This window comes from Convolutriloba macropyga, chromosome 7 (assembly GCF_964194025.1).
Source record: "Convolutriloba macropyga chromosome 7, txConMacr16.3, whole genome shotgun sequence".
NCBI classification, from domain to species: domain Eukaryota; kingdom Metazoa; phylum Xenacoelomorpha; order Acoela; family Convolutidae; genus Convolutriloba; species Convolutriloba macropyga.
This window is the reverse complement of record NC_134474.1, coordinates 31,814,298-31,831,555: the sequence shown is the minus strand read 5'-3', so window position 1 is coordinate 31,831,555 and position 17,258 is coordinate 31,814,298. Positions and strand designations below refer to the sequence as shown.

Below are 17,258 nucleotides of genomic sequence, written 5' to 3'. Positions count from 1 at the left end.
AAGGTAGTCCCGTAATTGACCCGTCTTACGTCACACCTAAGATTTTCTCAGCGATTGTTTTGCTTCGGAACATTTTTTCCGGGACTGTTTCGTCTGTTCAGAGCTATACAATAATCATTTAAATGATTGTTGTTTAGCTGTGAACAGAAGAAAAAGTCCGGAGAAAATGTTCCTGGGCAAAACAGTCCCAGACAAAATAGTCACAACTAAATTTATGCACATCAATTAGCAACTAATTTTTTTGATAAATGCATTTAATTGTATGACACTGAATAAGTAGTAACCTGATTAGAACACACTTTGCATATTTTGTATTAACAAATTTGTCAATTAAGATTAGTTCATTTTATTTAAAAAAAATGCATTTCTAATACTAACTCATAATTTTTGTTTGCTATTTGTTTGTTGAGTATGCTTGCAATTGTTTCTAACATTTTAATATTTATTTGTTTTCTGTCTGCATTACGTCAGTGTTCGGAAATGCAAATTTCCGAAAATGCAAATATCTGAATAAGCAAATTTCAATAAGTTTCTCGAATGTCCGAAAATGAAAACGTCCAAAAATGCAAAGTTCAATAAATTTATCTTTGTGGAAACGAAGTCATTTTTCGTATGTAATTAGCCTAAAACTTTGTTTCACGAATTTTGTTGTAAGAAATTACTCGAGTCCAAATTCAGAGACTTAATTTCTTGTGAACAGTGATATGGGTAATTTCAAGACCACTACTTTTACCACAATTAGTATCAAGAGAGACATTTCAGAAATTTGTCACCAATTTGGCTTTCTATATTTCGCAAATTAGAAACTATATCCATGGGAAAATGGTAATTTTAAGTAAATTTGAATTTTTTTTGCAACAAGTAAATTAAAATTATAACCATACGGTTAAATGTACCTGAAACAAAAAATATATAAAATCATTCAAACAATAATAATATAACAAACATCAACAAATTTCTTAAAGAATCAAATTATAAAATTTTCTTTCGATTGTTTTCTTCCCAAAATAAAAATTATTTTTAAAAGCTGCTACGTTACTATTCAAAGGAATGTTTTCGTGTTGTGAGAGCAAGAAATCATTCAACGTTTTCTGAAAAACGTTTTCATTTTTTGCCAACTGAAGCCAATGTGATAACCTATTAAATTTTTGTACGCATTGACGAACAATTGAATTCATTCCAAAGCTGGTTTGGCATTTTGTCTAATTTTGAATTGTTTTGTTCGAGTATTTTGATGAAGACTCAGATACCCGTGAAAATTTTCAGAATTTTCTGGCCTAGCGATATCATAATGAAAATTGATTAGCGACATTTTTGCTATTATTAGCTCAGCTAGTAGGGTCTTTGTCTGGATTAGCAGATCTCTCGTTTTGTCATACTTTTTGCGTAGAAAGCACACCTTTATACCCCAGTTAATCAGTCGATTAAGGCGTTTTATGTTTTTTGCAGATAAATTTTTTGAAAAAAGATTGCCGAAAATGATAAGTGTGAAAGCACAAGTGATTTTAGAAGAAGAATGCGCGCGTTCAGGGAAACTTGATGTCCTATAAGGTAAATTGATCTTATAGCATGAGCCATCTTTTTCAAGGTTTTATTCAGCTGCTCCTCGAAACTAAGATTCCTGTCAATTTGAATACCAAGATATCTGCAAATTTTTTGTGTTGTGAGAACTTTGCTTAGAGACCCTTTTTTCAACACACGTTTACAACTCTTATCTTTTAATATGGGCCATGACAAAGCCGGGCAAAATGGAGTATGAGTACTCAATTTTTGGGACTTCGGCCAGGTAATATGGGACTATTTTTTCTGATTTTCATTGGATTTTTTCGTCTGCGACTGTTCTGCCAGGACACGTGGCAAACGTTTATTGGTAGAATAAGATAAAATGACTGAAGTCGAGACATGTTTATTGGATTCGCCATGGAACCTGGAACAACTCGTTTATTCCCAAGCCCGGGTCGAGGTGTCACCGCTAAAAATCGCTAAAAGATGTAAGATTTGCGGTGAATTTGAGTAAAAGTGTAAGGTTTGCGTTCAATGCAATGAATGCGGTGAAAACAAACTTTTAAGCGGTGAAATTTTTTTTTCAGCACTTAAGAGTTGAAAGAAAATTTTTCACCGCTACAAGCAGGATGCGGTGAAAAAAATTTTTCACCGCTAACAGCAGAATGTGGTGAAAAAAATTTTTTCACCGCTACCTGCAGAATGCGGTGAAAAAAAATTTTTCACAGCTAAAATCGCAAATCTTACAAATATTCACCGCGCTAATTTCAACGCTTATCTTATATTCACAGGAAATATCTTTGAAGTAAGTGACAGATGGCGCAGTGGCTTACGAAGTTGGTGACACGCATCAGGTAGAGGTGCGAACCCTTGTACGGCAGTTTCTTTTTTGTAAGAATTCCGGTGAATGCGGTGAAAAAAATTTTTCACCGTAAAATTCAACGCAATTCTTACAAAAATTCACCGCTTTCAGCGCATTCAACGCTAAAAGATGCGGGCGCTTTGCGGTGAAAAAAGTTTTTTTTTCACCGCTATTCACCGCTAATCTTACATTATTTTTTGTCAAAACCTCGACCCGGGAGGTTGAGGTTCAGACCAAAATCATCTCTGAGCCGACCGTGCCAGATAGATGTGACCTCTGATCAGATTATCGGGCGTTGGAAACGCTGCATGCGCTTGATGTGTGATCAAACTCCTCCTGTGATCAATCTATCGTGCGGTCAAACATCATTCTTTATCGGAATAACGTGCGCTCGAAATAGACTCTGATCAGACTCAAATAGGTTCGAAATAGTTTGAGCAGACCATGAACAAATCACTTAATATCGCTATGATATGTTAACTTCATAAAAGTTATTATAGATATATTCAAGCAAGGAAAAGCCAATCTTAAGAGTAAACCTAATGAAAAAAAGCAAGTTTTGAGAAAGTAAATTACTTAGTACGCCGTTGGTGCTTGTTTCTGACTCGATAGATAAACTTATTTACCTTTGCATTAAAAAAACGTTTTTAGTTTAAAATTAATCTAAATTTCTGCTAAAGGGGATAGGTTTTTACTATTAGCTGGATAACTTGGTTCTAATGAGCACCAGCTGACTCTAGGTGGGTCTCTGGCTGAAAATTTACTACTTAGTAGAGCCATCATCTCTCAGTAAAAACAAATAAAAGGAACACCAAAAAATGCATGAGAAGTTGTTTCTGATTAAGCCCAATTACGCTAAAAATTTTGCAAACTGACTATTGTGCGCTCGAATCGGCCTCTGATCAAACTAGTTCCAGAACGTTGTGCAGATTAAAGTGCGCTCAAAGACTCTTCCAGACAATCGAATTCGATCGCACCATGCACATGTGTGCACTCGAAAATGATCTGATCAGAAGTTTAGTCGGTCTGGACACCTCATCCTGGGTTGTGAAACGACAAACGCTTCCAAAAAGTGATCATTTGTAACGTTTTCTAAATTGGTTTTTTTGCAACTCTCTTCTCATACGCGTCTTTTCAATTATTACACCATACAAGCTACTCGTTCTACTCGAGAGAACTGTTAATTTAGTTAGAAATTCCTCTAAAATGCAATCTTTCTCATTTTCTCTGACAATTTTACGACTCAAGCAACCCGGTTTGAAGTGTCAAGAGAAAGGAAACTTTCAAAAATACATATTTTGCACAACATTACTTGGTTAAAGGTTTAAGAAATATTTAAGCACAAAACACTCAGTGAATTAAATAGAGCAGCCTTAGAGAGCCGACGAAACCCGCCATTAATAGTATTATGAGACAAGACAAATAGCAAAACAACAAAAATAATAATTACGATCAATTTCTATATCATTTCTTTTTTAAAAGAAAATAACTAACAAAGTCACAAAAGCATCAGATGAAAACTACCCAGGTTGAGGTCCAGACCCAAATTGACTTCTGATCAGACCCAGTCGAGCGCACACCCGTGTGTTCCCAGACCGAAATTACAGGGTCTTTTCCGAATTTCGAGCGCACTACGGTCTGATCATGGTCTGGAGATGGTCTGATCAGAGGTCATTTTGGTCTGGAAAGTCTGATCATAACCTCTTCGAGCGCACTTGGGTCTGATCATAAAGAGTTCGAGCGCAATTGGATCTGATCATAAAGAGTTCGAGCGCAATTGGGTCTGATCAGAATCGCATTCGAGCGCAATTGAGTCTGATCATAAACGGTTCGAGCGCAGTTGGGTCTGATCAGAAATGTTTTCGAACGCAATTGGGTCTGATCAGGGACCATTTCAAGCGCCTTATTTTTTTTCATTTTTTTGTTTCTTTTTCTCTACTGAGAGATGTTGGCTCTGCCAAGAGGCAACAATAAAGCAGCGCTCTGATCAGAGACTAATCTAAAGTCCGATAGCTCTGATCAGAAAAAAAGGAGTCCAGCCTATAGCAAATGCCGGTCCCCTTCAGAGGAAATTTTGATTAACTGGAGACCATGGTGTTTCTTATGGAAAGCTGTCTAAACTCATCCATTGAGTCAGAAATATACACTGAACGGTATAGTAAATAAAAATTGTTCTCAACAGTTGGGTTTCGTATTCTTTAGCAATACTTTTATAATTGGTTTTTCCTTACATGAATTAAATATTGCAAACATCAGGTTTCATGAAATGAATAAATTATAGCTAATTAAGAGATTTGTTCATAAATAAAATCTGTCTCTGATCAGACTATTTCGAGCGCACTTGAGTCTGATCAGAATTGGTTTCGAGCGCGCTTCAGTCTGATCATAAATGACTTCAAGCGCAGTTGGGTCTGATCATAAATGCTTCGAGCGCAACTGGGTCTGATCATAACCTCTTCGAGCGCACTTGAGTCTGAACATAGTCTGATTAAGGTCTGGGCAATGGTCTGATTTTGGGTCTGGACCATGGTCTGGAGATGGTCTGATCAGAACTCCTTCGGTCTGGAAAGTCTGATCAGAACACTTTGAGTCTGGAAAGTCTGATCAGAGATAATTTCGGTCTGGAAAGTCTGATCAGAGATAATTTCGGTCTGGAAAGTCTGATCAGAGATAATTTTGGTCTGGAAAGTCTGATCAGAAGCAATTTTGGGTCTGGACCTCAACCTGGGTAAACAAAAAACACCACTTGTGCCTGATTTCATAGCAGATGGGAAATGTCCTTAATGCTTAGGACTGGGTAACAAGTCAATAAAACAAGAATAAAAAGATTCGAAGTCATAACAACCATCAGATTTCAACCAGAGCTTCTGCATTGATTCCTATGCAACTCCATCGGAGACCTTGGGACCAGTGATTAAAGAGACAATAAAGTGATCTTACATTGTAGAACCGTTGAGACCCGCTATTGAAGAGACTAGGAAAAGATAATCAACAAAGCCATTTAACAAAACCAAACGTAATTGAAACCAAAAATCATTATCCAACCATCACAAACACGTAAGAAAAATTGAAAATGGAATCAGATAATATCTGAAAAAAATATGAATAGCATCAGATAAACCATCAGATAAAACTGTAAATAGCATCACAAAAAAATGTCTTTTATTTGCTCAGAAAGTATGTGGGCAACAAGTTGACAAGACTGGACAGACACTGAACAACAAATTGTTGACAAAAAGAAGAAAAGGGCAGAACTTGACAATACGTTTAGATTTATGAAAACGATTAAGTTCAAAAGGATTAAAACCCTTCGTTATCAAATGAAAATATTATTTAGATTCTTCTTTACTTCCATAGGAAGCCACTGAGAACTGTCATTATCCCAAATACGTCACATGACTACAGAAAAATAAATACATTCAAAATTAAAAAATGTGTTAAACGTTGCATGAAAACTGTGTCGATGCCAATAAAGCTATTAGCTTTTCCTTAAAATTTTTATTTATGTTCTTTTTTTCATTTTTTCAAAGACAATGCGAGCCGTCATTAATTTTTGTATTATGAGAAGAAGACAAAAAGAGAAAATCATTAATAACAAAATATCCAGAATTCAAAAAATAGTTTTGAAAATTTGAAGCATTTGAGCCATGAATCAGGTTATCAAAAAAAACTTGCATGGAAATAAAAAAATGTCTCAAGAGAAACAACAATAATAAAAATTCAGGTTATCTATGCTAAATAGATTGATTTTTATCTTCAAAGACAGCCATTTCTATCTCTCATTAGTGTACACTAAATCTTAAGACTTCACATCAACACGGGAAAAAATGCAGAACTCAAATATTCCACTAGAAAATTAACAAAAAATTTCAGCCATCAAAATCCGAAGCAATCGAATAAATAAGTTTATACTATTGAACACCAACGAGCCTTTATTTTAAAGGAACTATGAGAAAAAACAACAACAAATAACCATAAGTAATGACCAGAATAAAGCTCAAGGAATTTTTTGGAACCACATAGTCTCAAAGTCAAAAACCGTAAGTTTGAAAATTGGAGAATTGAAGGAATTAAAGTTTGTTTCACCAAAATTGGTTTGGCCAGGTCATTGATGAGCTTCAATTGGAGGGTGTCAGAAAAAAAACAGAAGGAAGTGCCGAAAAATGATATCACATGTTTCAAAGTCATTGATACCATTTACTATCAACTGAAATCTCTAAGTAGGTCCCTTCATGTCTCTAGAGGAAACCATTGAAGACTGTCGTTATCTAGAATACTTGATACAACTATATGAAGAACGACAAAGGCAGGTAGATCTAAAATTATGTTTTTTTCTGAAAGAATACGTTTTTGAGGCCGTTAAAACTGTACGCTAATCAGTAAAAACTTTCTATATGCCCAAATGCAATTTTTTGGCAGCTTAGGAGACCTGTTATTGACGTGATAGTCTGACAAAACAACAAAGACAATTACTATAAGGGACTAACGAGCAATAGTTGAAAAACTTTTATGGAAACTCGTTGTATCTAAGCGATAAGATCTTTAAGTAAAAGTAAAAACTACTAGAAAAAATTAATCTTTTATTTTCTAGAACCAAAATGCAACCTGTCTTGATGCAATGAACTAGCAGAGTTAAGACATAAGCCGCGCAGTTCAAAAGGTGAGGTAATTTTCTTGATTAAAATTTAAATAAAATCTATAACCACTGGAAACCATGGTTAATTGAACATTAAAACCACGGGTCAACGAACCCCGGGTCAACGATCATACATCTTTCTTGAATTTCGTACTAAGTCATTTATGATTCTTAGTAATCATATTAGGTCATGTATGATTTGTATGAATTCTTGGTGGTCATGCAAGGATCACATATGATTTCCTATAAATCATACAGGGAGCATACAAAAGAATTTAAGTCTAAAAACTGTATAATTTTAATTTTCTATGGAAGTTGAGAAAAATTCTTGGAAATCATTGAATTTCATATATGACAAATACGTTGACTGGTGCCACACTTTTTTGTCTAATTTAGTGAGAGGATATTGCTTTTACGTATAACATTTGCAATCCACATTTGCTTTTTTTGTGTGCGCTAAAACAATAAATTTGCAATTTGAGCATATTCACAAAACGAATTTGAGCGTGAATCTTTTTAAAATGTTTCTTTAAAATAAGAATTTAGAGGTAATAACTGGCCTTGGAGAACATCAAAAATTTAGTTATCTATTTGGACTTACTGCTATAGTTCGTGCCCAACATTTCAAATGAAATTGTACGTTAAGGTTTTTTTTGGCAGATCTCAAAGTGAGGTCGGGGAATCACATAGATGTTGGCCTACTAAATGAAAGCAGAAAAGATAAATCGTAAAAAAGATTTATGAAAAATATATGTATGATTCTTTGCAATTAAACTAGTTTCATATATGATTTCTTGGTAATCATACAAACATCAAGTTTGATCTCTTACTAGCCATACAAGGATCGTACTAGGAAAAACGATATGATTTGTATGACATCATAAATGATCCTTGTATGATTATTAAACGGGTTCCGTGGCATTCACACGGGTTCCGTGGCTACTCGGGTTCCGTGGCTACTCCGTGGCTACTCGGGTTCCGCGGCTACTCGGGTTCCGTGGCATTCACAGCTTTTCTTAGAATCATTTTTAGCGACTAAATTCATCGAAGCAGTTCGGTACCAAGCCCAATCCTTATATGAGTAAATAAAAATAGCCTGACTGTAACTTGAAGCTATTTTTCTAAATGGTGGAGTCTATATGCGAGGCAGGATTTTTTCTTTAGTCAGATTTTCACTTTTGCTAACGCATCGAAAGGAAAAAAAGAAGAAACATCACTTTTCAGCACTTAGAGGCTAGTTTTTCATGAAAAAATACCAGTTTTATCGAGGCTTTAAACAGGGGAGCTGTTTGAAAAGAAATTGAAAGGAACACACGAAAAGGAGAAAGAAAACGAAAAAGTTTTGCTGGTGGTGGGTGAGGATATCAAACTATTCAATTATTGATTAAAATAAGATTGCAAGAAAAAATGTAACTGAGCCGATTAAAACCATTTTCAGTTACATAAATTTGTTGGGAAACAAAACAAAGACGAGTTATCCTTGAAAAAATTATTTATTCAAAAATTATAAACAACTGAAAAAGTTCGCTTTTCAACTTTTTGCGAGCTGTTTCTTTTGTTCTTAAAAACCTTTTAGGCTTTTGATTTTTGTAGTTGAAAAGAACTCTATTTCTTCTAAAACTTTTTAAAATTTTAAGTTTTGTCTTAGTGATACTGAAAACATGAAAATCGAAAATTTAAACAGGTGGTAAACTTTTATTTTTAATAGAAAAATTTAAAAACATTTAATTGCATTTTACTTAAAGTCATAAAAGATTAAATGAAAAAGCTTTTGATTCCCTTCTATTCTATGGTTTTGAATGCCCGAAAAGTTATCTAGATATTTAATTGTGATACTAATTATGTACAAAATAGACCGAAAACATTTTTTTCTAGTGAAAAAGGAAAACGAATTAAAATTACTAAATTTTTCCTTTTCTCGTTAGTGGTTTCTCTGGCATCTTAAACATGCTATTTTGTGTTCAAATTAGGGCGTCCTTATCAAATACTACTTGATTCAACGGCCAGTGATTTAAATTTTTATTATAATTTTTGTAAGTTATTTTTTCTAGAAGAAATTACTTTTTTGTGAAAATTTGAGGAAACTAAACAAAACCTGAAAGACAACGGCCATATTTCTTTACAAATCAATATTCTTGAAATTTCGGAAATGACACGTTAACGAGATTTGCAGAAAACAATGTGTCGAGAAAAATGGAAAAATAAGTTTTTTTTTCAATTCTACTTTCTGTTGATTGTTCATGTCGTTTCTGTTAACGTTAGAAATTAAGCACTCCAGTTGACCTGCAATTACAATGAATATAAAAACGAACAAATGTGATTATTTTACCAGTTTTTGTTTGTAAACAAAATAGGGCTTCTGTTCCGATGACTACTTGATTCAACGGCCGTATTACCGATACATATTTGCCTTAATTAGGAATGACACTCAAATTAGGGAAAATATTCGGAAAATTAGAAAACCAGATGACGATGATTTCGGCCAACTTTTGCGAAAAGTTATGGCACGCCTTGTAAGCTTTTTATGTATAATCCTCTATCAATTCTTGAGTTAATATGACATAAGAAAACAGAAATTTATCTTTAATTGACATTCAATGACATAACAACAGAAACTTTTCGTACTCAACCTCCTTACTTCACAGTTAAATTGACATTAAATTTTGCGCTTTTCAATTTTTTTCAATTATCAGAGGTTCGATTGAAAAAAATTCATAGAGGCCTTTTTATGCTTTCACTTCAAATAATCTAAACAGGTCCCTTATATTTACTCAGGTAGAAAACAATTTTTTGGCCTAATCTCCTGCAATATACTGGCCTAAATTTTGCCCAACAGTTGATTACGGGTTCTATACGACTATGATAATCCGAATTGGTCACATATGGGGAATTTCTAACGAGTAGAACAGAAAAAATTGAATAATATTATCTTTGACAACAGCGGAATCGTCTGCTCAACATGGGCTTGTTTGGCTTTAAAAGGCCTTTTTCCATTGGACACAAAAAGGATTGAACAATCAAAATGTAGAATTCAACGGCCTGATGTAAATAAAAATCAAAATCTTCAATACTAAAAATCTCAAAAACTTATTTAATTGCTCTTCCATTGGTTAAGTAAAAGTTGATTTTTTAAAACTTATTTTTTTGCAATTAAATTCTTTCAAATATATAAAATATGAATCATAAATGATTTTGCACTGAATTTTGCATTGAAAGGAAAAAACTTGAGATAAGGTAAAACTATTTTCGCCATTACCTCCTGATATTCGGTGACAGTATTTTTAGAAAAATTTTCAACTGGATCCTAGTTAAAAATTAAATGCCCGGGTCGAGGTTTGGTCCAAAAATAATGTAAGATTAGCGGTGAATAGCAGTGAAAAAAAAACATTTTTCAGCGCAAAGCGCCCGCATCTTTTAGCGTTGAATGCGGTGAATTTTTGCGCTTTTAGCGATGAAAAAAATTTTTCACCGCATTTACCGTATTTCTTACAAAAAAATCTGCCCTACACGGGCTCGAACCTCTCGCCTCCTGCATCTCATCACCTTGTTTGTCCACTGCGCCATCTGTCACTTACCTTATAGCAGTTTCCTGTAAATTTAAGATAAAGGTTGAAATTAGCGGTGAATATTTGTAAGATTTGCGATTTTAGCGGTGAAAATTTTTTTCACCGCAATCTGTTGGTAGCGGTGAAATTTTTTTTTCACCGCATTTTGCTGGTAGCGGTGAAAAATTCTCTTTCACCGCTTAAGCGGTGAGAAAAAATTTTTCACAGCTTAAAAGTTTTTTTTCACCGCATTCATCGCATTGAACGCAAATCTTACACTTTTACTCAAATTCACCGCAATTCTTACATCTTTTAACAATTTTTAGCGGTGACACCTCGACCCGGGTGAGATAAAAAATTATTCATTTATTTTTTTGATACTTCTAGAGTGGAAACTGATGATGTCACATTTGCTGTGCATATTACTGTTTGTGTTTGTTTAATATATGTTTCCTGCTGATTGTTCTTTCCAAACTTTAACTTTCTGTGCATCTGTCTTATGCTGCAAAATAATCGCCATTGTTTTTGGTTTAACATTCATTTAAGTCATATAGAAATGAGGGTTTTGGTTCTTCAGTTTTCATATTAATGAAAATTGTAACAGAGGTTGCTCATTTAGAGTTTTGCAAAACTGATAGGCAAAAGGGCTTTCCCTCCCAGAAGTTTTTTTTTGACAATCATGAGACGTATATTGGAAAACTCTGTGCTACGCACAGTTTCGCAGGAGCCGTCTTGTTTTAACTCCGCTTGTAGGAGGTCTGCACGATCTTCAACTGGTGATGTCTTTTTGTTTTCTTCTTAGGAATTGAACATTTTGGAGAGATACTATCGGTTCTTCAAAACTCCTGTGATAGCATTCTGCTACTACTACATATTCTTCTTTATCTTCCTGGTAATCTTCAGCGTGGTCAACCTGCGAGGTAAGATCACTTTTTGTGTATGATCAAATGGAAACTTTGCCTCTTGCTCTTAACGACGCATTGAATAGACATAAAAAAGGAAAGAAAACTTAATTTTAGATAATTGCTTAAAAAGCCTTTTGTACTACTGGTTAGGAATTCAGAAGACAAATTGAAAACCAGTGTATGCGGACAAAATAGCCAAAATAAAATTTGGTTTCTAATCTAATTTGGTTATGACTAACTATTGAAGCTATTAGAGGAATCAAAATTTTATCACAATGGAAGCACTAGTCACTAATATCCATGAGTGATTCAAAATTTACGTTTCTGTGCGATAGTTTACGTACTTTTTGAGGCCTACGGCCCTATTGAAACTCAACCCGGTTGCTGCATGATTTGTTCAATTCGTTAGTCGAGAACAGTGAACAAAAAAATACCGAGAGCTGGAGACAAAGATTGGGTATTCTTGAGTTTGAACGTAAGAAATGTGTATAATCGATGAAAAGAAAAACAATGACCGTTGCTAAGTTATATCTTCTTCCTGCATGCGAGTGTAGCTCTATAATCAAAACAAGGAGGCTCGTTAATGTGCGTTCGCACATGATGTTCCGACCCGAGCTTATCAACATTCTTTACTTAATTGTCTACCAAATGACGATACAACAAAAATAGATATTTGAGTTTAATTTCATCGTTACACAATCTAACCACTAATTGAATTACAAAATGCCATGCCTCATTAAACAACAAAATTAGCAAAACAAAAAGTTCATGGCAAAAACTGAATATCAAAATTTAAAAGCACCTAGTAACAACGTCAAAATGCAGTCAGATAAAACCTTAACTACTCAAAGCTGCCTTTTCCTAACTATACAGCAGACGGAAAATTTTCTCAATGAGACTAGGTAACAAGTCGACAAAGAGAACGAATAATGAGGCGAAATTCAAAAATTAATCAATTAATTTTTAAACCAATAAATTTCAAAGTTCTTAAAAAGCATTAGCTTTTAACTAAAAAAATTTTGACAAATTACTAAAAAGTTAATACGAAACCAAAGGACCTGTCTTTGGTTAGAGTAAGCCATAGAAACCAACTAAAGATGCGGAAAAACTCAAAAAATTACAAACTATTTGCGAAAACACAAATTATTGATACCATTTAATTCATTCGCTGTTATCTGAATTTTATGTACTTTTAATTCAATTGTTATTTCTGCTAATTCATCTAAAGGATTTATACTGAGATATTTACTAAGTTAACCTGGGCCACATTTGAAAGCCATTGTGATTTGTTATTACGCCATTGTGTTGAAAGAAGTGAAAAAGAAACACAAAACTGACCTTTCAATAAACGTTTATAAAAACGCATATTGTCCAACAAACAAAACGTCAGTGACAAATCAAATAAGTATATTTGTTAATTTTTGGAATACAAGAAGTTGGACGGGACCTCTCAATCATGATTTAAGTTAAAAGATGACGGAAAGAACAACAAAAACTGAAAAGTTTGAAGAAAAATTGAGAAAATATATCGTAAACTTTAAGACTATTGGCTATAAACTGAGTGCTTTGAGTAACATCATTCAGTCAAACTTCAATTAGAAGCTTATGCTACTGGTCAGCAATTTACGGCTACCTAAAGAACAAAAAAACAAAAAACAGCAAATTCAAGAAAAACATTGAGCGAGAAAAGTGTCCAGGGCATTAAAAAGTGAATTTTTCAATAAGAACTTTTCTAGGTTCAAATAATTTTTTAAAAAGGCATTGGTTTTCTTGTTTATTAACAATACAACTTCAAAAAATCACCAATTATGAACAAATACATTAGAAACACGAAATTTTGAAAAAACTCTTAGTATCAACGCCATAAAGTTCACTAGCTTTCAACGGAAGCCAGTATTAACGCTAAACTGATGGGACCTAAAGGTTTTTAGCTTTCATATTTGATCAAAAAAAACTATTACAACACGTCATTGACTATGAAAACAACAACAAATACAGGCAAAAATGAAAAAATCACTAGAAAAGTGCCCGTAGAAAGTGCCGAAGCAATTAAAATCAAGAGTTCTGCTCTGAAAATTTTTTTAATGACCCTTTGAAAGTTTTCCTCAAACTAATGGTAATTACCAGTATTAGGAAAATGGGATAGGATTTCAAAACGAACCAAAAATAAGAAAAAGTATCCGAAAATTATGCAAACCCGTGGCATTTGAAAACCCGTCTTAAAAATATTAGGTAGAAGATAAAACCGGAAACCAGATTAATTTTTTATGCAGTAGAAAAAAAGGGGTCCTCTCAACATTGAGACTGACTAACAGTTCATGAAAAAAATTTAAGATTGATTAATGTTTTAAGAAGGTTTCGAAAAATTATTTTTCAGGACTTAACAGCCATTAAGTTCAATAGCTTTCAACGGAAGTCAAAAAATACACTCCAATATGCCCCAATGGGGAAAAAGAGTAAATTTTTCATACATATTTAATCAATAAAGCATCGCAGTAAGCCTTATGGCTATGAAAACAACATCAAAAACAGGTAAAAACCAAAAATTCAGTAGGAAAATGCGAGAAGAAGTTGTCGAAGCCATTCAAAACATAATCTTTTCTCTGAAAACTTTATCTATGATCCACAAAACGTTTTTTTAAAGCCAATGGGAGCTATCATTGTTTGGATAAGGTGATAAGGGTTCAAAAGTAATTCAGAAAAAAATTTTCAAAAAATTATTGTTAAAGTCGTAACAGCCATTAAAATCACTAGCTTTCAACGGAAGTCAATAAATACGCTCAAGCATAACGCGATTGGAAGACAATGACGTTTGCCATTCATAGGTAATCGATAAGGCATCACAATAAGTCATATAAGTATTAAAACAACAACAAAAACAGGCAAAAACCAAAAAAATTCAGTAGAAAAAAGCCGGAAGAAATTGTCGAAGCCATTCAAAACATAAGTTTTTCTCTGAAAACTTTATCTGTGATCCACTGAACGTTTTTTAATGCCAATGGGAGCTATCAATATTTGGATTATATGATAAGAGTTCAAAATTAACCAATAATACGAAAATATCCAAAAATCTAAAAAAGAATTTTTGAAATCTTGACATTGAAGTCATACAATCTATAGTTGGAACATAAAACGGCTAACAAGATTAATTTCGGTTGATTTAGAGAAGAAGGGTGTCCTGTCACTACTGAGATGACTAACAGTTTACGAAAAAAGTTTAAGATTGATTGATATTCAGAAAAATTTTTCAAAAAATTATTTTTAAAGTCTTAACAGCCATTAAAATTACTAGCTTTCAACGGAAGTCAATAAATACGCTAAAGTATAAGCGAATTTGAGGAAAATGACGTTTGTCAATCATAGATAACCGATAAGACATCACAATAAGTCATATAACTATTAAAACAACAACAAAAACAGGCAAAAATCAAAAATTCAGTAGAAAAAAGCGAGAAGAAATTGCCGAAGCCATTCAAAACATAAGTTTTTCTCTGTAAACTTTAACTGTGATCCACTGAACGTTTTTTTAAAGCCAATGGGAGCTATCAATGTTTGAATAATATGAAAAGAGTTCAAAATTAACCAAAAATGCGAAAATTTCCAAAACTCATGTCATTGAAGTCATAGAATCTATAGTTAGAAGATAAAACGACTAACCAGATTAATTTTGGTTGCATAAGAAAAGAAGGTGTCCTGTCACTGCCGAGACTGACTACTAGTTCACGAAAAAAAGTTTAAGAGCGGCTAATTTTCAGAAAAATTTTTAAGACTTAACAACCATTAAAATCACTAGCTTTCAACGGAAGTCAATAAATACGATCCAGTATAAACCGATTGGAAGATAAAAACGTTTGTCATCCATAGGTAATCGACAAGACATCACAATAAGTCATATAACTATTAAAACAACAACAAAAACAGGCAAAAACTAAAAATTCAGTAGAAAAAAGCGGGAAAAAAATGTCGAAGCCATTCAAAACGTAAGCTTTTCTCTGAAAACTTTATCTCTGATCCACTGAACGTTTTTTAAAAGCCAATGGGAGCTATCAATATTTGGATTATATGATAAGAGTTCAAAATTAACCAATAATACGAATTATTCCAAAAATCTAAAAAATAATTTTTGAAATCTTGTCATTGAAGTTATACAATCTATAGTTAGAAGATAAAACGGCTAACCAGATTAATTTTGGTTGCATTAGAGAAGAAGGGAGTCCTGTCACTACTGAGATGACTAACAGTTTAAGAAAAAAGTTTAAGATTGATTGAGATTCAGAAAAATTTTTCAAAAAATTATTTTTAAAGTCTTAACAGCCATTAAAAATTACTAGCTTTCAACGGAAGTCAATAAATACGCCCAAGTTTAACCCAATTTGAGAAAATTGACGTTTGTCGATCATAGATAACCGATAAGACATCACAATAAGTCATATAACTATTAAAACCACAACAAAAGCAGGCAAAAACCAAAAAATCAGTAGAAAAAAGCCGGAAGAAATTGTCGAAGCCATTCAAAACATAAGCTTTTCTCTGAAAACTTTATCTTTGTTCCACTGAACATTTTTTCAAAGACAATGGGAGCTATCAATATTTGGATAATGTGATATGAGCTCAAAATTAACCAATAAAACAAAAGTTTCCAATAATATAAAAAACAATTTTTTAAAATCTTGTCATTGAAGTCATAGAATCTATAGCTAGAAGATAAAACGACTAACCGGATTAATTTTGGTTGCATAAGAAGAGAAGGGGTCCTTTCACTACTGAGATGACTAACAATTCACGAAAAAAATTTAAGATTGGTTAATATTCAGAAAAAACTTTCAAAAAATTATTGTTAAAGTCGTAACAGCCATTAAAATCACTAGCTTTCAACGGAAGTCAATAAATACGCTCAAGTATAACCCAATTGGAAGACAATGACGTTTGCCATTCATAGGTAATGGATAAGGCATCACAATAAGTCATATAACTATTAAAACAACAACAAAAACTGGCAAAAACCAAAAATTCAGTAGAAAAAAGCGAGAAGAAATTGCCGAAGCCATTCAAAACAAAAGCTTTTCTCTGTAAACTTTAACTGTGATCCACTGAACGTTTTTTTAAAGCCAATGGGAGCTATCAATGTTTGAATAATATGAAAAGAGTTCAAAATTAACCAAAAATGCGAAAATTTCCAAAACTCATGTCATTGAAGTCATAGAATCTATAGTTAGAAGATAAAACGACTAACCAGATTAATTTTGGTTGCATAAGAAAAAAGGGGTCTTGTCACTACTGAGATGACTAACGGTTCACAAAAAATTTAAGATTGGTTAATATTCAGAAAAATTTTCAAAAAATTATTTTTAAAGTCTTAACAGCCATTAAAATTACTAGCTTTCAACGGAAGTCAACAAATACGCTCAATTATTAACCGATCAGAGGACAATGACGTTTTTCAATCATAGGTAATCGATAAGACATCACAATAAATCTCTTGACTATTAAAACAACAAGAAAAACAGGCAAAAACCAAAAATTCAGTAGAAAAAAGCGAGAAGAAATTGTCGAAGCCATTCAAAACATAAGCTTTTCTCTGAGAACTTTAACTGTGATCCACTGAAAGTTTTTTAAAAGCCAATGGGAGCTATCAATATTTGGATAATGTGATATCAGTTCAAAATTAACCAATAAATTAAAATTTTCCAAAAATCTAAAAAACATTTATTGAAATCTTGTCATTGAAGTCATAGAATTTTCAGTTAGAAGTTAAAAGGGCTAACCAGATTGTGTTGGTTGCATTAGAAAAGAAGGTGCTCCTGTCA

The 17,258-nt window shown here is 33.1% G+C and overlaps 1 protein-coding gene across 1 annotated transcript in view; it reads left to right on the top strand.

Annotated features, from left to right (window-relative positions):
- The window catches only part of LOC142343014 (uncharacterized), a 221,922-nt gene that overhangs the window by 112,926 nt on the left and 91,738 nt on the right, over positions 1–17,258 (top strand). Inside the window, exon 4 of the mRNA XM_075394698.1 lies at positions 11,349–11,466. Coding sequence (XP_075250813.1) covers positions 11,349–11,466 — 118 coding nt within the window. The remainder of the gene's footprint in view (positions 1–11,348; positions 11,467–17,258) is intronic.